The 21,825-nt window shown below is 42.4% G+C and overlaps 1 protein-coding gene across 2 annotated transcripts; it reads left to right on the forward strand.

Moving 5' to 3' along the window:
- Positions 1–1,587: 1,587 nt before the first annotated feature.
- LOC147610581 (serine/arginine-rich splicing factor RS41-like) lies at positions 1,588–17,437 on the forward strand. Of its 2 annotated transcripts, none has more exons than XM_086786136.1 (6): positions 1,588–1,725; positions 1,880–2,001; positions 4,257–4,369; positions 16,539–16,774; positions 16,934–17,101; positions 17,202–17,437. In XM_086786136.1, the coding sequence occupies exons 2-6, from the start codon at positions 1,896–1,898 to the stop codon at positions 17,263–17,265; spliced, it is 687 nt and encodes a 228-aa protein (XP_086642262.1). In that variant the 5' UTR covers positions 1,588–1,725; positions 1,880–1,895; the 3' UTR covers positions 17,266–17,437. The 2 variants fall into 2 exon arrangements, with proteins under 2 accessions (XP_086642262.1, XP_086642263.1); XM_086786137.1 differs by lacking the exons at positions 1,588–1,725; positions 1,880–2,001 and adding exons at positions 2,057–2,224; positions 3,798–4,145.
- The last annotated feature ends 4,388 nt before the right edge of the window (positions 17,438–21,825 follow it).

Consider the following 21,825-nt stretch of genomic DNA (forward strand, 5'->3'; position numbering starts at 1 on the left):
TTAGGAGGTTTTTTTTCCCCGGCTTGTATATACGCCCATTATTCTAGGGCTAACTAATCTTTGTACATTGACATAATCTAATACATTATGTGTTGTGTGCATTCTTGCTTCTTCTTCTCCAAGCTTTGTGTGCTTTCCTGCAACCCTAATTCCAACATCTCTAACTTGCTTCGCCCCTCTCTCTTCATGGAGGGGGGCTTGGAACTTCTGTAATTGAAAGATGTACGTTAAAAAACTTGGTTTTATTCTCAGTTCAAACCAATAACCTCAATTGTGGGCCCTCTTTATCTTGGGGGAGGGAGGCATCTTTTTGGAATCCGCTCGCTTGATTCCCAAAAAGCGCTCGCTCAAAAAATGCTCGCCAAAAAAACCTCCCCTACAAATACAAAGGTTTTGGTGATGAAGTGAAAGAATCTATACGATGTGCAAGAGACTCGTCAAGGCACTGATTTAATGGATGCATTAATTCATTAATTAATGATGATTGCCATCGTCATTAATCAATTTATTAGTCATTGTCGAGGGAAATTACGGTGTATGACTCTTATTGCTTTCCTTTTGGTGTTTTGGAGGCGATACATGTGGCATAGACATTGACATGGCTTGTGGCATAACAAATCTAGGTAAAGGAGGTCTACGAAAAAACTTGGAGGTGTCATGGTTTTGTAAGTGGGAAGAAAGGGTATGGTTGAGCCGCGAGAGGTATAATTCCTACTTGGGGTCTAGGATATATCATGTGATGCGGTGTAACCCCACTTGAGTAAGAAGTGGTATGAGGAGGGCAGTGGTATATACAACTTTTTATGCGCTAGATGGTGGTATGGATGTGGTTTTATCTAGGCCATCAAATGGGGTAGTATAGGTAGTCACATTTGTAGCTTCAAAGGGTGATTGGTGCACATTGGTATCAACCTTGGCATGGACTGCATATAGCTTATTGGTGCACACCATAGAAAGCCGTCAATTTCTTAGCAGTGGGATCCGGTGAGGGTGGCGGCAGGCCTTGTGCCTGCGTCATTGTCTCTCTTCATTTGTCAAGGAGGGAGAAACAGAGGGGAAAGCAAAGGGGGAGGAGGGAGGAGACCTATGACAGAGGTCGGCCGGACCGCAATATTACCATCCACAGTGGTGTGGTGTGGTGTCAGTCACAAAAGTTGCTCACAAGCTTGTGTGATGGTATAGAGAGAGAGAAACATGAATTGAACATTGAACAGAAACTCGCAAAGTGTGTGATGGCCTACCTCGCTTCTGGGGTTTATAGATGCAAACGCTTGTCTATACTATTTGCAGACACAGATGCTTGGCAAATGGTAAGGAAGAAGCATATTTTGACGCTTTATAAGCACGGGAGGAGAAAGACGAAAGGGTTGATGCCAGGAGAAAGGGGAAAGACGAAACGTTTACGCCAAGAGAAAGACGAATCGTTAAAGCCAGGAGAAAGCAAAAGGGTTGGCGCCAGGAGGATCTCATTTCAACTGTGGTGCTCTCCAGGTCGCCACGTAGAAGAAAAAATGTCTCTGAATAATATAGAGCATAGATATGTCATAGGGTTTTCCAAAAAAAAAAAACATGTACACGCACACTCCAAAAGAAGGTTTTAAAAAATAGATAAAAAAGAAAAAGAAAAATCCTCTTGGGTCTTTTAAGAGTCGCAAGTGACCAAACGACCTGCTCTCTCTCTCTCTCTCTCTCTTTCGCTGTCGCTCTCTCTGTGCGCGCTTCAAGGTATGTCGAAGCATCAAATTTTTTCTCCATTTTTCGTCTTCTGGTTTTTTTTTCGCTTCTAATTTTTATTTTTCTTCGCTCTCAGTGTTTGCGTTGAAAAGGGCTTTTTTTGGGGTTTTTTTTCCTTCTAATTTTAAATTTTCCTCGCTTTAAGTGAAGAAGAGGGCAAGATGCGACCCATCTTCTGTGGCAATTTCGAGTACGATGCCCGAGAGTCCGAAATCGAGCGCATGTTCAAAAAATATGGGGAGGTAGATCGCGTGGACATGAAATCAGGTTCGCCGATTTGATTAAGTTTTTTTTGCTCTTTTTTTATTTTCTTTATCCTTTTATTTCAAGAAAAACTAAAATAACTGATTCCCATTATGTCCGTGTCGTTTATCTTGAAGGTTCTTTTGATGGCCTACCTTTACCCCCTCTTTATAATATGGCAAAGTCTAATGCTCAGCTTGATTGCTTATTTGATTTGGCTCATTTTATCCTTGATCTGCCTATACAGGTATGTGTGTATGCATGCATGTTTGTGTATATTTATATATGTATTCATATACATGTGCTTGTGTGTATATGTGTGTGTGTGTGAGAGAGAGAGAGAGAGAGAGAGAGAGAGAGAGAGATCCATATTTATATGTATATGTATATGTGCGTGTGTGTTTGTACGTAATTATAAATACACACATACATACATACATACATACATATAGTGAGAGAGAGAGAATGCATGTATCCATATTTATATGTATATGTATATGTGCGTGTGTGTTTGTACGTAATTATAAATACACACATACATACATACATACGTAGCTATATGTATGAATCGCATGGCTTAAGAAGAGTCTCGCTCTCTCTCTCTCTCTCTCTCTCTCTCTCTAGCTTAGTCTTTTGTTCAATTTAGTGTTTCTTTTTGTGGACTAGATTTGACATAAAACCTTCATGGTCTTTGCTTCTGTATTCATGTATTGGTCTCATGGAATGTATGTGTGTGTTTGTATTCATGTATGTAGATGTATATATATGTGTATGCACATATATGTGTATCTATGCATGTACATAGATGTGTATTCAGTTACATGTATGTTTGTATGTATATGTGTGTAAATGCTTGCAGTTGCAATAGTATATTTATGAGGTGGATAAAAATATATGCGGACATGCATAGATATACAACACACGGGACATGTTTATGAAGTATGAGTGGCTATGAACAAAAGTCACCTAATGTTTCCATTAGGCCCCATCCATCTACATGTAGTTTAGCCTCAGGAAATATTCAATGGTCTTTCCTCTTCGCAAGGAATCTTTCATTCTTTGCCAAGGATGAGCGTCTTCTCACCATACTAACTCCAACTATTCTTAAAAAAATCCATGAGTATGTTTTTCAGTACATGCAACATATTGCACCATGTGGTAGGCAATCACAACGCCAAGCGGTGCTGACCACAATGCTAAATGCTGGGGGTTTAAAACTCAGCATGTAGATATTCTTAATTTCAAGATCATGCTTCCGTCTTGGCTATGTTTGCGAAATGAATCGAGACTTTGTTTTGGAAAATATTTAGTTGCTTTGATGAGGTCAAATTACTGGACTTCAAGTGTAGAAGGCTAATGCTGACTAGAGCGTTGTGAGAATTTTGTTGTAGCTTAGGGTGGTTCCACAACAATGGAGTTGTCCAAGTTGTAATGATCTCCGTAGCTCACCTGCCCCCTTGATGCATCAAAAGCTGCAGGATGTGCCAGCTTTTTAGTCAAGGGGTGTAGGTGGGGAAACCACCCTTATTCACCAGATTGCAAGTCGTAGCTTAAAGGTTTTGTAACACAGGCACACCTTCCTTTAGGAGATGTTTTCTGTATAAGGTTCATGGTCCTTCTTGGTCTGATTTTGCAATTGCACTTCATAGACTAAATTACTCATATTCATTGTAACTTATGACATTTGTTCACATCAAGCATTGCCGTGCATCAAAGGTAAGAGTAGCATGCTAACAGTTTTTAAGCTTCCTTTGGAGCCTTTGTTTACCGGACATGTTTTGCTCTTTCACCGTATGTACTTAAGGATTTGTTTGGCGCAGGCTTTTAAGGAGCTTTAAGCTCTCCTTGGCTTTTGGACTTCTACTATGCATGCACAAATCTACATGATGGCACATGAAGTCTTGTGCAAGGAAGTCACAGTGTCCATCCATGAGCTCCCCATTGTCACCTTTACTATATTGATACACAAATGGTCCCCAGTCATGGCTCCGGTAGATGTCGTCGCCCTTGCTGTTCAAGGAGGGATAATGATAAGGGCACACATGCTGTTCTTGATCCGTTTTTTTGGCTTCCTTGTTGGTTCTTACGGTGCATCGGCCAAACCCCTTGACATTACCTTAGTGCAATCTGAAGCATCCTTCCTGACAATAGAACACCTTAAGTGCCAGGTTTTTTAAAAATTACTTTTGGTTTATCTTCTTGTATGAATACTTTTCATGTACCTTGATTAAAATCTTTGCTTGAATCTTTATGGTAGACCTTTACAAATTGTGACGCAGGTTTTGCATTTGTTTACATGGACGATGAGGGAGATGCAGAGGATGCAATAAGGAGTCTTGACAATCGAGAGTTTGGCCGGCAAAAAAGGCGGCTTTGTGTGGAATGGGCTAAGGTGAGAGAGAACCATTTGAGTACAGAATACATGATGCTTTCAATACTTCTATAAAATTTCCCTTTGCTGTTGTAGTACTACTGTTTCTATGAAGTAATATGCATGAATTATGATTACTGAGAGAGTTCAGCTTAAAGATTATGATGTTTGGCTATTTACTGCTCAAACATGCTATTCCACTCTAGTTTGTGTCCTCCAAAACATTCTCCCTGCCAAAACTAATGAGGTTTAAGATGTTCCATCTGGTAATCGAAGGCCTTGTCTTGATGCGTATCAGGACACGTCACAGGCATCAACAACTCCTCTCAAATGCCTGTATGCAAAGCAGTCAGCCCATGTTGTGAGCTGTAGAGCCTATGAGAGTAATGGGTACATGTAGGCTGCCCAAGAGGAAGAAATCAATGAAATCAATTTTTAGAAAACAAGGTCTCTCACTTCCTTTTTAGAAAGCTCGTTGCACTCATCGTGTTTTACATTTACATTACGATGAGCAGCATACTCATACCTCTTTTAGTAGATATGCATCTTAATCTTATGGGCAGTTAGTGTCTGAGGTCCATGAGAGGGCAGTGGCCCCGCACTTTGAAACGACCTCCTTCATGTGGAGCCCCAGTGGTGGAACTGCTTCCCATGGGACTACCGGGTGTGGTTGACCAGTACCTGATGGTGTTGAGCAACCCGGCTCTCTTTTTCATACATGAAGTACCTGATCTTGGGCAGACTTACAGTCATCATGTCATGTGTTTCTTCTTTGACAATCATGGGGCAAAATTTTTGTCTCCAAAATTATAGCCGGAGCCATCCGTAGAGGACAAACGCAATGGCCTAAACCTCTGTATCGAACTCATGGGGGAAGACAAATATCAAGCATCCCTTTAGGATGCCAGGCATGCAGGACTTGGTCAGGTCACTCATGTGTTTTGAGTTTATCCCTGCCATTCCCATTCCCTTTGAAGGCAATGCGAGCATTACCTCCTCGGTTTGGATGGATCCCTCCTTTCACACTACTCTGCCATTGAAGGGACCATTTCCTTCCTACCCTTGGGCTTGCTTGTTAGTGAAGCTCTTCTAACTGTTGGTAAAAAAGTTGCATAGCACAACTCATCAAATCTGGTCCAAAAAGGATTCAACACAGTAAAATTTGGTCAAGGGCAATTAAAATTGCTGGACTGTTCAATGACTTTGAAGTTATCTGCTTAGAAAGTGATTCTATCATGCCATTATTTGATTCTCTCAGAAATGCTTGTTTTTTTAACTTCTTTTTGCTTTTGCCTTACTTTTTGGGTTCTCAGCCATGCACATTGAGCTTCTCAAAGAGTTCACTGCTTTGACTGTCATATCTTCTGTGACTTGCGGGCTTGCATTGATGCTCTCATTGTGTAGATGACAATTTGAAGAAACTGCCAGCTTTTTGGGTAGATGGCACTTCAAAAAAAAAGGCTTGTGTTTGTGAATTTCTCATTCTTATGATTAATACTGCATGAAAGTTTCATGCTTTTTATGTTTTTTGGGGGGTGGGAAATATTTTGATGGGTAGGTGTCACATGCGTCAGGCCTCGATGCATGTGCCTTGACTATTGAGGCTATGTACAAGGTGAAGTAGGTGAGAGCTGGGTTAAGGTCATTGTGTGATGGTGGGCTTATAGTAAAGTAGGACTGTAACTGGAGCAGGGGGCTTGCCCGGGGGACTAGGGCCTTTGACACATTTTCTGAGACCGTCAATGCATATTAGACATTAAACATGACCATAATCACCTAATCAAAATCCACAATGGTGAAAATAGATTCACACACGAGGCCGACCCCCCCTTGGTATATGTTATTTTCAAGGAGTATTTAAAACTGGTACAAGCTTTGGGGGGCTTCTCCACGCAGGAGAATGCCAGGTTTATCCAGATACAACCATATTGTGAACCATACACGTGGCTATAATCAAAAGCCCCATCTATTTAAATCTTCTCTCCTTGTGTGGGTACTGATCTTCTCCATACGCACGGTCTTCAATCCATACGGGAAAAATACATGTCAAAACTCAACTGAATCTCATGATAATTTCAGCACATAATATATATGTTACATGTGGCGTAGTGGAAGTTGTCTTAATTGTGATTAGGGGTGCGTTAATTTCTAATTATGGAGAGAGAGAGAGAGAGAGAGAGAGAGAGAGAGAGAGAGAGGACACCTGGTGGGGTCCCAATCACCCCACTTAAGGGCCCCCTTGCGAAGAGAGTATTTGCTTTGATTGCTGCAACTGAATGAGTACAAAACTGTCCCAACAAGGACTGACCAGATTCTAGGGTTTACCCTCGGGGTATGCCCTGAAAGGTGGTGATTATTTGTTGCCCAGGTTAATGGAGTACGGCTTCTGCAGATAGGCGACCAAAGAACGATGTGTGTTTTCCTCCACCATGGCTAAAAGTCCACGCTTGATGCTCGTGTAATCCCCAGATGCTTGCGTCTACTTGCTAGGCTGAAATCCACCCGTATGCTTCAGAGGCCAACGTAAGCAGGCCAACATGGGTTTTTGGACAAAATAATGTCGTTTTTCCCTTTTTATGGGCACCTTATTAATGTTCAGCACTTTGTCCCTTTGTAATGGGCATCCATGTTCCCCATGATTGCATTGATGGCCAAAATTCACCTTGCTAGTTGCCTTGGACGGTATAGGTGTTGGCACGGGTGGACAGTATAGATACGTATTGACCTAACTGGTGTTCCAGTCACTTGACCATGGGTCTTATAAGTGCATGGGACACATGTACAACATTTACAGCTTGCAAGTGGGTTACATATGACCTTTCGGAACTGATGGGACTTGCCTTCACCCTTGAAGCAGTTTATTCTTGTTGATTATTATTGTGAGCTAAAGCAGCGATGGGAGGGCTTTGTTGAGAAGCGGGTGACCAGGACAGTGACTAATTGCTCATGCGCCCGAGAGGACCGTCCGAGCAAGTTGAGCGCTTTGAAACCGTCCTTGCACATAGATGTTCATGCACATCAGCCTCGTGGTCTTTTGGACGCAATTCGCCTTGCTATGACCCTCGAGACGTGGGAGAGTTTCAAGTCTGGAACTCTGCCAGCAAAAGGGCAAGGATATTCCTAAAGATGAGCTGTTTAGGCCATGGAAGATAGCAATAGTTTTAGTGGGGGAGAGTCGCGGGCATAACTCTCTTAGGAGAGTTCCGAATCACGTGATTGACCGGTCAATGTTTCAAGCGTGACTCCATTGAGTACATTGTGAAGGATTGTTCGAGGACCTTGGAGGAGCAATCCGAGGAGGAGGCTTCTTCAGATTCAGAGGAGCAGTCCGAGGCGAAGGCTTCATCAAACCCGGAGGATGAGTGTGAAGGAGATGCGTGTTTGTGCATCTCAGCTTTTTTCATTTCTTGGGTTGAGCACACCTAGGGTAGCTTCATTGCATCAGGCCACAGGTACGAACAGAAGAAATTTTCAGCCAGGTTACTAGGTTACTGAGAGAGAGAGAGAGAGTCTTCATAGTTTCCGTTTGCACTAAGTGGAGAATCTTTGGCTTCTATGGTGGTTGCTTCAGTCTTTGGGGTTGTTTAGGAGTACTCTTTTCACTTGCCATTTGCATTGGGTGGAGTATCATCAGTGTTTGATGTCATGGAGGCACCATAGGAAGACATATTGTAACTCGTGGCGGGTGCCCGGGGGACTAGGGCCTTTGACACACTTGTTGATACCATCAATGCATATTAAAACATTTAAACATAGCCACAACCTTAACACATATCCATCATCACTTTGCATAAAACATAAAGCTGGACAAAACATCCACAAATGCTGCAAATGGAGCTTGCACGAGTGACACTGCATAGAGGCCGGAATGGGCCTTGGAGTATTTTATTACCCAAGGAGAATAATATCATGTACAAGCTTTGAGGGCCTTACTCTCCCCACAGGAGATGCCGGATTATCCATATACAAATGCCATAACACAGCCCAACACGAGGCAACCAAGCCGGAACATAGGCTGTAGAAATGCCGAGCCAACAATATAATCCATATACCTCCGTGTGGGTACTGATTCTTCCCCAAAAACCACGGGTCTTCATGCAATAGAGAGGGTACAGCAAGTACAACTCTCCATTCAGTCGGTACAGCAGGTACAATGGCTGGTACAGCCGGTATAGTGGCTGGTACAGCAGGTACAACAAGTACAAATGCTGGTACAGCAGGTACAGTGGCTGGAACAGCAAGTATAGTGGCTGGTACAGTCGGTACGGTGGCTGGTACAGCAGGTACAGCAAGTACAATGGCTGGTACAGCAAGTACATTGGCTGGTACAGCCGGTACGGTGGCTGGTACAGCAGGTGCAGCAAGTACAAATGCTGGTACAACACATACAATGGCTAGAAATCATAATAAATGATTGAATACCCTTGCCTTTAGTATTTCTTCGCGATGGAAGCCTCCAAAACAGTCCCCAACAGCCGGTATTCTTCATGGGCAGCCTTCAAGAGAGAGAGAAAGAGAGTAGCCATCATTAGAGAAACCTTCAACGGTGGTAGAGGCTAGTGTGCAGCAAGAGAGCCTCTATTAATGAAGAGAGAGGGCTCCAATTTATAGATTTGGGCCTCCCATGAGCTAAAATGGCAAGAGAAGGCTACAATGACAAGTGGAGAGCCACACAATAGCTGAAGTGACAAGTGTGAGGCCACTTGTCTCATTTTGATCCATTTTCTAACAAGTGTCAGGCCACTTGTCTCACTTTGATCCACTTTCTTGCCACATGTCCCAATCTAAGAGATGGATTCTCCCATAATCTTTAGCTCTAAAAATATCCCAACTAGTAGACATTCTGTCATAGGCACTTTGCCAACTCTTGGTATTTGCTCAATTCCAGATGTAATGACGCGAACAGAATTTCCATCGGAGTCAGGCCAAAAATAGCAACTCTCCTAAATTTTAGGAGTGTGGTTCTTTGTATTCTAGGATAATCCCCCATTCCCAAAGCTTGTACTTTCCAAATATTTAAACATCCTGGAGTCCACCAGACCTCTTTCAGACTGGGAAATGTCCAGGCTGGTGACATCCTCCCCAACTTCTTAAAAGTTGTCCGCAACTTTAAGCTTCAAGCCATATATTCAAGATATAATCATTTCCCATCGATTGGGCGAGACGAGACAGTCTCAAAAATCCAATATAACTGAAGCATCCATGTCCCAAAGAAATGGGCGAGACTAAATAAGTCTCCATAATACCAATATCAAAATCATGTCCCAAGATAAATGGGCGAGACAAAAACAGTCCCATAAGTCCACATATCATAATCATGTCCCAAGTAAATGGGCGAGACAAATCAGTCCCATAAGTCCAGATATCATAATCCATGTCCCAAGTAAATGGGCGAGACAAAACAGTCCCATAAGTCCAGATATCATAATCCATGTCCCAAGTAAATGGGCGAGACAAAATAAGTCTCCTGCCAACAAGACATCGGTCCACATGACCCTTGGCATAGACATAAGTCCCGTCATGTCCACTTTACCACTTGCACTCCGTGTTGGTACTCTGACCACACACCTTGGATGAGAGGTGGGCTTACAAGAGACACACAATGAGCCAAAACGACCGACCCCTCCCTTGAGTAAATTGTATTACTATTGGAGAAATTCAATACATAGCTTCACGGGCATCCATTGCCAAATCCTCCATGCCAATGCATATGAAATTCAGCATTTAGAAAACAATGGTATGTCGATGTAGATCACCAAGGAGCTGCCTTGACGCCCGGCCCGAATTCAGTGCCCATATTCTCTACCATTGGCTCTATGTTCTACCAAGTAAGGTAGCAACATCTTGAAGAGCACTTAGGACAAGAGAAATACTACACAGGGCGGCTAAACAAGGAGTCCTGAAAACAATCACTCGCAGGCATAGATAACCTGGTGTTCCATAGGCATTTCTGCGACACATAGTTTATAGGCATTTCGGCCACCAACTCACACTACCCTCTCAAGTGCCCATGTTCCCTTCCATCTGCTCTCTATTGTTCCACCCACACATGGTAGAAACAATCTTCAAGAGAGCACGTAGGACAAGAGAACACTACACAGGGTATGTTGTGCTTGTCACTACCCTTTGAAGTGCCCATGGTTCCCTTCCATCTGCTCTCTATTGTTCCACCCTCACATGGTAGAAACAATCTTCAAGAGAGCACGTAGGACAAGAGAACACTACACAAGGTAAGTGAACCATGAGTTCCATAAGTCCAATGCATCCCAAATAAAGGGAGCCAAAAAGAATAATCCATCCCAGTAAAAGGGAGCCATAAACATAATCCATAAACCTGAGGATGGATCCAAATTCCTAGAAAAGAAGTCCAGGAATCCATATACCTGTATACCATAATCCTTGTATACCATAACTCTTACCACATACTCCGTGCTAACCACACACCTTGGAGTAGAGGTGAACTTAATCCATAAAAGCATCATATCCATGAGATAACCAAAGATTTCTTCTCTATAAACTCGAACAGATTCGTCCATAGAAATTGCCCGTTAAGCCCAATATCTATATAAATCTCGACAAGAAAGAAATCTCCATAGATATATTCCATCCCAATAAAGGGAGCCATGAAAAGAATTCATCCCATTAAAGGGAGCCATAAACAATGTTTCCCTGAAACCATCTCAAGGCAAACAACAACACCTTTCTCCTTGCATAGCTATACAAGGGTTAGTGAACATCAAAAACACTTCATAGTAAATAGCAAAAGCACCAACTTTGCAAACTCAAAGTATACTTAGCTATTCTTTGCCAGGTTGGTCATGAAGCCAACAGAAATATCTCGTCACCATATCCTTAAGATATCTTGAGATATATCTCCATATAGCTTGCCTGTAAGCTTGATAATATAATCCACAATATCCATATGGAAAGAGTGCTAAACGTGTGCACATAAAGCCAACTCCATACTTCCAAGATAAATTTTGTGAATTCATAAATCCTTAGATCAAGCTGTCTATTGTTCATGCTCTTGCTTCATAGGCTCTGAAGTGGCTAGCCATGCTTAATAGCAATGATGGTAAGTGTGGTTCCCACTCCAGATCTTTTCTCTTCCTTATTGATAGAAAGAAGCCTCCGCTTCCAAGAAAGCCTATGCTCTGATACCAATGTAACTCGTGGCGGGTGCCCGGGGGACTAGGGCCTTTGACACACTTGTTGATACCATCAATGCATATTAAAACATTTAAACATAGCCACAACCTTAACACATATCCATCATCACTTTGCATAAAACATAAAGCTGGACAAAACATCCACAAATGCTGCAAATGGAGCTTGCACGAGTGACACTGCATAGAGGCCGGAATGGGCCGACCCCCCCTTGGAGTATTTTATTACCCAAGGAGAATAATATCATGTACAAGCTTTGAGGGCCTTACTCTCCCCACAGGAGATGCCGGATTATCCATATACAAATGCCATAACACAGCCCAACACGAGGCAACCAAGCCGGAACATAGGCTGTAGAAATGCCGAGCCAACAATATAATCCATATACCTCCGTGTGGGTACTGATTCTTCCCCAAAAACCACGGGTCTTCATGCAATAGAGAGGGTACAGCAAGTACAACTCTCCATTCAGTCGGTACAGCAGGTACAATGGCTGGTACAGCTGGTATAGTGGCTGGTACAGCAGGTACAACAAGTACAAATGCTGGTACAGCAGGTACAGTGGCTGGAACAGCAAGTATAGTGGCTGGTACAGTCGGTACGGTGGCTGGTACAGCAGGTACAGCAAGTACAATGGCTGGTACAGCAAGTACATTGGCTGGTACAGCCGGTACGGTGGCTGGTACAGCAGGTACAGCAAGTACAAATGCTGGTACAACACATACAATGGCTAGAAATCATAATAAATGATTGAATACCCTTGCCTTTAGTATTTCTTCGCGATGGAAGCCTCCAAAACAGTCCCCAACAGCCGGTATTCTTCATGGGCAGCCTTCAAGAGAGAGAGAAAGAGAGTAGCCATCATTAGAGAAACCTTCAACGGTGGTAGAGGCTAGTGTGCAGCAAGAGAGCCTCTATTAATGAAGAGAGAGGGCTCCAATTTATAGATTTGGGCCTCCCATGAGCTAAAATGGCAAGAGAAGGCTACAATGACAAGTGGAGAGCCACACAATAGCTGAAGTGACAAGTGTGAGGCCACTTGTCTCATTTTGATCCATTTTCTAACAAGTGTCAGGCCACTTGTCTCACTTTGATCCACTTTCTTGCTACATGTCCCAATCTAAGAGATGGATTCTCCCATAATCTTTAGCTCTAAAAATATCCCAACTAGTAGACATTCTGTCATAGGCACTTTGCCAACTCTTGGTATTTGCTCAATTCCAGATGTAATGACGCGAACAGAATTTCCATCGGAGTCAGGCCAAAAATAGCAACTCTCCTAAATTTTAGGAGTGTGGTTCTTTGTATTCTAGGATAATCCCCCATTCCCAAAGCTTGTACTTTCCAAATATTTAAACATCCTGGAGTCCACCAGACCTCTTTCAGACTGGGAAATGTCCAGGCTGGTGACACATATCATCAGATTTGTCTTCATCCTAGGAGGATAGACATGTGGTGGGTGTATCTTTACAGTACATAGATTTCTTGGAGACTACCAACAACAATTGGGGTTTTGACCTTGGTGTATCCACGGATGTATTACTTGGTATATGTACCACAAGACGATGGTCTAGACATACATGTACCGAGTAGTTAGTATTGTTTGATATAGATTTGTTGCTCCTCTTATGAGGAGTCTTGTTCACGGTTCTGCTTCAAGGTGTTAGTAGTCATCTCTTGTCGTATGTTTACACCAAGGCCTCTGTTGTGGGTGTGCCCGCCCAATTTAGGTGTTTTCTCATTTTTCCCCACTCTCCATATTTTACCCTATTTTTACCAGGTGTGGGAGGCTGTCCTATGGTTCTTGGATTGATCAAGGTGATGGCCGATTGCTCCTGCTGCTCCCCGCTTCTCTGTAGCTGGCTGACTTCACACGTGTGCTGGCCGACTGACAGAAGCTGGCCGATTGGGTGTGCAGCAGGTCGGGTATCTTCTTGTTGCTGTCGGCTGTCTTTGCTACTAGCCAACTGGATCATAGGGGCCATATAAAATGGCCCCTTGCCCCCACACAGCTTGTATTCAGGATTTAGGGTTTTCTTGTGTATATAGTAGAGTTACACACCTCTCTCTCTTCCTCTCCATTGCTGTGTTTTTCTGTAGTGCAGTTGCTCTTGTGTTTTCAGATTTTGTCTTCATCTCCGCTGCATATTCTGACACAAGGTGCATTGGCGTTGGTGAAAGAAGGTATTGTGATCCATCTAAGCTGATGCATTAGTGGCTAGAGTGTGGATAGTTGAGTTTTCTAGGCCTCTCTCTAGAATGTTCTTCCTGTTTGGTGATCTTAGCAAGAGGGAGTGTCACGTGCACACACGAGGACATGGCTAATCCCATAGCTAAACCTTGATTAGGCAATAGCAAGCTCTAACAAGTATAGTAGAAGTCCCCAGAGGCAGCCCCCCAGTTGGCCAAGTTAGGAGTAGCATTTAATAATATTTAATGATTTTTGCTGGTGGCCAACAGCAATTGCTTTGCTATAGGGGCAGCGTAGGAGCTATAAATAGCAAGTCTTAGCAAGTCATTAGTTCATCTAGTCCCCGCCTAAGGGGCAGGTCATAGTTAGTCTAGATAGGGTCTTTGTTGACCATTTTGGGAAGGCCAAAAGCCACACAACAGTTGTACAATCATGTACATCCTTTTGTCTGCCTGGTGTTTGGTAGTGTGAAGGTTATTTGTGTATGTTTAGTTGCATGATTAGTGCATGGACGTGTGATGATTAAACATACATTGTGATTGCATGTGATGGTTAGATTGGTGTTTTGGGTTTTAAGTTAAATGAAAAATAATTTAGAACTTTATTAAAATAATTTTATTTTGAATTGATTGAATGTGGAAGCTTTGTCCTCTAGTTTTGATAACAAAATTGGTCAAAAAGTACTAGGGTCTCTTGTAAGCAGAAACACTAGGTTCACATGCAAGATTTGAGCATGAAGATTCCTTTTTTATCAACGAAGATGAAGGTTTGAAATCTTTATTACTACTAAAGGGAATTAAATCTTTAGGAGGCCTTCTTGAGAAGACTTAATTGGGTTGACTTGAAAACCTTGGGATAAGGTTGAAATCCTATAGGTTTAGGAGAATAAAGAGAAACATATATTTACCATATCATTATATTGAAAATACAGTTCATCACTCTTCACTCTCCTGTCTATTCATTGCTATTGCATTAGTGTTCCTAATCAGTAGGCTTAGGTATAGTAAGGCTTCCGCGCATGCAACATTGGTATGAGAGCATTTAGGCTATCCATGGAACAATGCAGTGAGGGTAGCATTTATGAGGTGGTCTGGAGCAAGCAAATCCAGAGGAAAGCATTCCTTGGGAGTTGTGTGCTCAAAGGAGCATACCATTGGCTCTCAAATCCGTTCCAAAGGTGGAGCATCAAGCACGATCATTCTCCGCGAGAGACCATGGCTGTGTTAAGGGAAAGGGTAGGCATGGGGACAAAGTGGAATAGATGCACAGTTCTCAAACCAGTCTTGGAGTGGAATTAGAGGAATGACTAAGTTTTCAGTCAAAGTGTTAAAAGTCGAGCAATCGAAGTACATAGTCAGTAGTCTAGGGAGGAAGAGTGACAGGTTTTCAACCCATCATCAAGTTTAGCAAGAGGGAATGTCACGCGCACACACATGGACATGGACATGGCTAATTTAGAGAACATAACCTCCAACAGGTATAATAGAACTCCCCAAAGGCAGACCAAGTCAGGAGCATCAAACAAACAAAATCAGCATCATTTAATGATATTTAATGATTTTTGTGCTTATTTCTGCTTGCCGATAGCAGTCAGTTTGCTGAAGTTTGACCGTAACTTATGGGATAACACTAGTTGTAACCTTTAGGGTCTCGTAAAGATGCTCGAGAAGACCTTATAGTTATGGTAATTTGGGCTCTAAATTGCAACACGTGATACGAAAGAACACAGTGTGCCAATACCTAAAACCCTCCTATCAGGCTTGATAGAAGAGCTTGACCACACATGACAGCCATCAGCTTACCCCCCTTGCTCTAAGCAGGGTATGACTCAGAATGATGGAGCCTATATAAGATTCAAGGGCATTACAAAGAGAACACATATGAAAGACTGACACACTCACACAACATTATTACAATCAATTTTGGGGGACCACCCGTGTAGAGAAACCATCACTCAAACATAGTAGGAATTAGATAAATTTTGGAGGTTTAAAACTTCCCCAAGTTGGAGTGTTGGGGAAGATTTTCCCTTTTTTGATGGTATTGCCAAGTGGAGGACTCTTGGGCAGCCATTTTAGGCTCGGTGGCCATGGTAGAGGACCCGAAATGGTTTCAATTTGAAGCAAGAGGCTCCAATTTGGAAAAGTCCCAAATTTTGGATATTGATGAAGCCTTAATTTGATGCAAAGGACTCAATTTTTGAAAAGCCCGAAAAATCTGTGTATGCATAATATACTCCAATAACATTGTAGAAAACAAAGTACTCCAATAATATACTTGGTATTGTTTTTTTTGGGGGCGGGGGGGTGGGGTTCCGGCCCTAGTGTCATTTTGCAAAGTTTCATTTTCAGCATTGCCTTTGTCTTTTGCTGTTTCCATTTCATAAATGTTTGAGGGTTAATTATTTATGAGACGATGCTCAATCAGTGCTCACACCCAATAGGGTGAATTACAATACGAGCGAGGAGTAAGCTGAATAGGGCTGGGAGAAAGGGGTTTGTGGAAGGGGGTGGGGGAGAGCAGAGTGTGTAGGGGTGACACTGGGAGCTCTAGCTCTTCTTTGGTTATGAGTTCTCTTTATTTTCCTTTTCTTCCTTGCTAGTTTTTAAGGCCAACTTAAAGCTGTCTTCTGCACGCATGATTCAGGTTAGTCATGTTACATGATTCTGCAGGCCCCTTGTTGATAACCGATGTGAGGCTCGGGCTTATAATTTGAACACCCTTCTAGAACTAAAGTGATTAAATTGGTTGCATCATGATGCCTTTGCAAGACACGGTTCTTTTTTTACCATCTGAGATTCTCGATCTCATGAGTTGTGTCCCTTTATGTAGCAAAATGATGGTCCCAGCCGAAAGCGTGCTGAGCGCAGGAGGAGTTCGAACTCAAAACCTGCAAAGACTCTCTTTGTCATCAACTTTGACCCAATGAGCACCTCTGTTCGAGATCTTGAGACTCACTTTGAGCCTTATGGCAAGCTGATTCGAGTGCATATACACAAGAACTTTGCCTTTGTGGAGTATGAGACTCAAGAGGCAGCTACAAAAGCCTTGGAAAACACGAACATGAGGTAATCCTCATTTTGCTCAGATGCATAACTACTGCATTGAGTTAAATCAAAGTGGCTTTGTTGCTTTAATTTGAAAAGGTGTCGTGTATTTGTAATTATGCTGGACATGTAGATGGATAACAGCAGGCTTGATATTTAGTTGTTCTGTCTTTGTGGCAGCAAAGTGATGGATCGAGAAATTACAGTTGAATATGCAGTACGGGAAAATGGTGACCCTTCTGAAAGGAGGTCTGGACATCGTGGGAGTCCTGGTCCAAGAGGGAGCTACAGAAGCAGGGGTAGCCCAACTGATAGGAGAGGCAGTCCGGTTTACGATCGGTATCATAGGTTAGCTTGTAACTTCGAAGAATGTTTACTGTGTATTCTTGGTAGCTGTTTTCAATGCTTGTGTCTTCTGTTTATGAATCGATTGCTTTGTTTTTTGCAGCCGCTCATCACCCACTAGGTACCGCAGCAGGTCTCCTGACTACCGTCCATATACCAAGAGTTGACGAAATTGTGCTTCTGTAGAGATTTGGTGCCATCTGAATTGTGCTAAGTCAAAACTCAAGACGTGCTTTGATTGTCCATATGCCTTACCTTTTGGCATTCTATCATGAGAACAAAAGCAATTTTGAAGTGTTTGGTATCATTTCTTTTGGCTGGATATCATTATTGCTTGTCTCCACAGTCCTTTGTTTCTTAGCATATAGACATTGTTTTTTCGTAGTGGAATGCAAATATCGTATTTAAATTTTGAAGTGAAAAAGTTTTTTGTTTCAATTGATCTTTTTTAAAGCCGTTTGTGCACCATGAAGTTTGCTTTGCTTATCAAGCTCATATCTTCATAGGACAATCAACTTCGTGCGAGCTGCAATTGGCCATCATTGTGCTATATTCTTGTGAGTTTCCTTTAGATAACTTGCGAGCTGTTATTGACTAGGTGTGGTGGTTGCCTCTCTCTCTCTCTCTCTCTCTCTCTCTCTCTCTCTCTCTCTGTTTCTCAGCGACCGCCAACTTCATTGTTCCAATCCACAAAGGAGGAGACCCTGTGGATGCAAAAAACTACCATGATATCATGACTTATCATATTTCGGTCAAGATTTATGGGGATCTATGGGGCAGTATTGGAGGCCGAGAGCAATTCTTTGGCAGAGGTGGAGAAAGGGGGCTAAGGTTTTACTTAATTGACATTGGATCGTATCTTTAATCTCAGGGTTACTATTGAGAGGAAGCCAGAGCGCGTTGGTAGCGAGTCAATAGTTGTTTTTTGGATTTTCCCTAAGACTTTGATTTAGTATGGAGAGCATGTATTTTGAGTCTATTGTTGTTTCATGCATACAAGAACTTCATTTTTCATTGGAGGTCAGAAGGGGAGTGATGCCATTATATATCAGCGGGGTTGAATAGATACGAGCTTGAGGTCTATTCGGTGAGATCACATTCACAATTAGGTTCAAGTAGAGCTACCCATTATTAGGTAGTGTTTAATGGCCAATCCAAGATAAGTGGTCTTTGGAGATTTTGAAGGGCAAGGTTTCCTTAGACATCCATGGATCATGGAAGTTTTTCAAAGCTACAAGGTTGGTAGGTCATCATTGGTTTGTTTCCGTCCTTCATGTTTTTGTTTTTTGTTTATTTGGCGCGCGCGCGCGCACACACACACATATGTATGTATGTATGTATAAATATATGTATATGTATGTATGTATATATATATATGTATATATATATATATATATACATATATATATATACACACACACACACACATATATATATATATATACATACACACATATATATATATACGCACACACATACACACACACACACACACACATATATATATATATACACACATATATATATATATATATATATATATACACACACACACACACACATATATATATATATATACTTGTACATGTACATGTACATGTACAAGTGGTGGATGAGTTTGACAACTCGTCCTACCACTTGGACGGAGTTTGAAACGATGTTTCGAAAAAGAGTTTTTGCTTGTTAATGAGGCGGAGAGAAGCTGGGAGTTACGGGACAAGTGCTCGATGGAGAACGAATCCCTGACTCAGTACATCTCAGACTATAGGGAGATAATACTCAAGCTAAAGGGGATCGATGCATTCCAGACATTGCGAGGCTTTAAAAGAGGCCTCAAAGATGATTACCTTGAGTACGTAGAGCCCTTACAGCCTAAAGACTTAGCAGAGGCAATTAAGTATACGTAAATATTTGATGACATCAAGCGTCGTAGTGTACGTGGTGGTTCGAGCAGATGGAGCTAGCCACAACTTCTTGAACTACTCGTTAGTCAAGAAGTTGGGGTTGACTGAGAGACCCAGAGCGATCATGAGTATACCGTTGGCCTAGCCAACGGGTATGACAAAACGGTATGGAATACCGTAGTATTGGGGGTCCCATTATCTATGCAGGATTACGAGGCTCCGCTTGACTTTCAGGTCATACACTTAGCCAGAGCAGACGTATATCTAGGCCGCAGGGAGTGGTTGTATGGCTTGGGCCCTAGTCTAGCTCGGAGTTACCTACATAATACGCTACGTTTTGAGCATGGAGGTAGAGTCATTACCCTACAAGGCGATCGTACTGTCCCCGCCACACCACTTATTTCCTCCATGGAGCTGTGCACAACGGTCCGCAAAGGCCAGATAGCAGAGGTATATGCTTGTTACCCTCTTTTAAATTCTGTTTCCGTAGATGAAACTGTAGATGATGTTTGTGTAGACAAACAAGGAAAACAAAATAGCCTTGGACGAGACCCACTGTTTGAAAACCCTGTTTGGCATGCATGCGATTCAAACAAGAAAAAATCCAAGGCGAAAGAGACATTAAAGAAAAAGTACATAGATACTTTAATGAATTTATTAGAGGAATTTCAGGATGTTTTTCCTGATGATTTGCCAGATGGCTTACCACCATCTAGAGAAGTAGACCATGGCATCGAAGTTATGCCAGGATCAAAACCTATAAGCAAACCTGCTTATAGATTAAGCCACTCTGAGAGGCACAGGAGGTGGAAAAAAAATTGACGGAATATTTGAACAAAGGCTTTATTCGGCCTAGTTCAAGTCCGTGGGCATCGCCTATTCTTCTGGTAAAGATGAAAGACGGATCTATGCGGTAAAGAAGAAAGACGGATCTATGCGAATGTGCATAGACTATAGGGCTCTTAATCAGATAACGATTAAGAACAAGTATGCAATGCCATGCATGGATGAGTTGTTTGATCAACTGTATGGATCGAGATACTTTACAAAAGTAGACCTGAGATCAGGGTATCATCAGGTTGGAATTAAAGCAGAAGATATTGCGAAGACATCATTTAGGACGCGCTTCGGGCATTTTGAGTTTTTGGTTATGCCATTTGGGCTGACGTTGATGGACATCATTTAACGCCCATATCTGGGAAAATTCATAGTAGTTTTCCTAGATGATATTCTTGTGTATAGTAAGACACAGAAAGAACATATAGAGCATTTGCGTCTAGTGTTCGAGTTGTTGCGAGAGCATAAACTATTTGCAAAGAAGAGCAAATGTGGATTTTTTGAAATAGAAATTCACTACCTTGGCCATATTATATCCGTCGATGGTACGCGGATGGAGCCAGAAAAAGTAGAGGCTATTCTTAAATGGCCAGCCCGAAGAATCTCAAGGAACTGCAGATTTTTCTTGGCATGTCGGGGTTCTACTGACAGTATATGTGAAGGACTATGCTAAGATTGCAGCCCGTTGACTGTCCAGTTAAGGTCAAAAACTAAAAACATTAGTTGGGGGGAAGCCCAACAGAAGAGCTTTGATAAGCTCAAGGTGGCCGCAGCTGCACCTGTTTTAACTATTGTCGATCCAAATGAGCCGTTTGTCTTGGAAACAGACGCTAGTGATGAGGCCATTGGGGCTGTACTTATGCAAAGGGGACGCCCAATTGCATTTGAGAGTAAAAAGTTAGATCGTGCGTAGCGTAACTACTTGGCTTACGAGAGCGAGAGATACTAGCGATAGTTCATGCACTGAAAAAGTGGAGACACTATTTATATGGTGCTCCTTTTGAGGTCTGGACGGACCATGAAAGTTTGAAATGGCTTTCAAGTCAAAGTGAACTGAAGGGTAGAAAAGCTCGGTGGTGGGCGAAGATTCTATAGGAGTTTGACCTTCAGATACGTTACCAGAAAGGTAAGTATAACGTGGTGGCAGATGCACTTAGTCGCATGCCACAGATTAATGAACTTAGTTTCACAGTCTTCATTAAGAATGATTTCTTGGAGTCACTACGTGGTTTATGTGAGCACGATCCATCTTTTAGAGAGGTCTGGCGTGCTGTACGCGTGCACACTTCTTCATAGACGCGAGACCACCTGCCTCGTTGGCACGGATTGCTAGTCCGGAGAGACTGGCCGAAGGTGCAACGGGAAGGGAAGCGAGAGTTAGTCCGGAGAGACTAGCCGTGTCTTCTGGGTATAGTTTGGAGCAGCCGGAGAGCTCTCACGTAGGCCCTTCATCACCTTTGACTGCCATGGCTTCAAAGGGGAGTGATAAACTTCGTCGGGGGGAGAAATATGCTAATTACTCCATTGACGAGACGGGTACTTACTCTACAAGGGTAGAGTATGTGTACCAACTATTGGTGACTTTCGGGCCCAAATTCTTAAAGAAAGTCATGATAGTCCAAGTGCGGGCCATCCAGGGATTGATTCAGAAGACCTATGCACTAGTAAAAAGACAGTTTTATTGGCCTGGTTTGTTTAAGGACGTCCCGACTTATGTGCTGAAATGCAATAAGTGCCAGGTCAATAAACACGAACGTCTTAAGGTTGGAGGACTACTCCATCCATTGGAGATTCCTCAGGGGAAATGGGAAAGCATTTCCATGGATTTCATTATCGGTTTACCCAAGACGAGTCCAGGGAATGACTCGATGTGGGTGGTAGTGGACAGGTTAACTAAAATGGCAAAGTTTATTGCCACCATGAAGAAAATTGTTAAAACAGCACATTTGGCAAAACTCTTTATTGAACATCTCTACAAGCTATATG

This window comes from Cibotium barometz, chromosome 49, assembly GCF_041138505.1.
Source record: "Cibotium barometz isolate CiBa-2024 chromosome 49, ASM4113850v1, whole genome shotgun sequence".
NCBI lineage: Eukaryota > Viridiplantae > Streptophyta > Polypodiopsida > Cyatheales > Cibotiaceae > Cibotium > Cibotium barometz.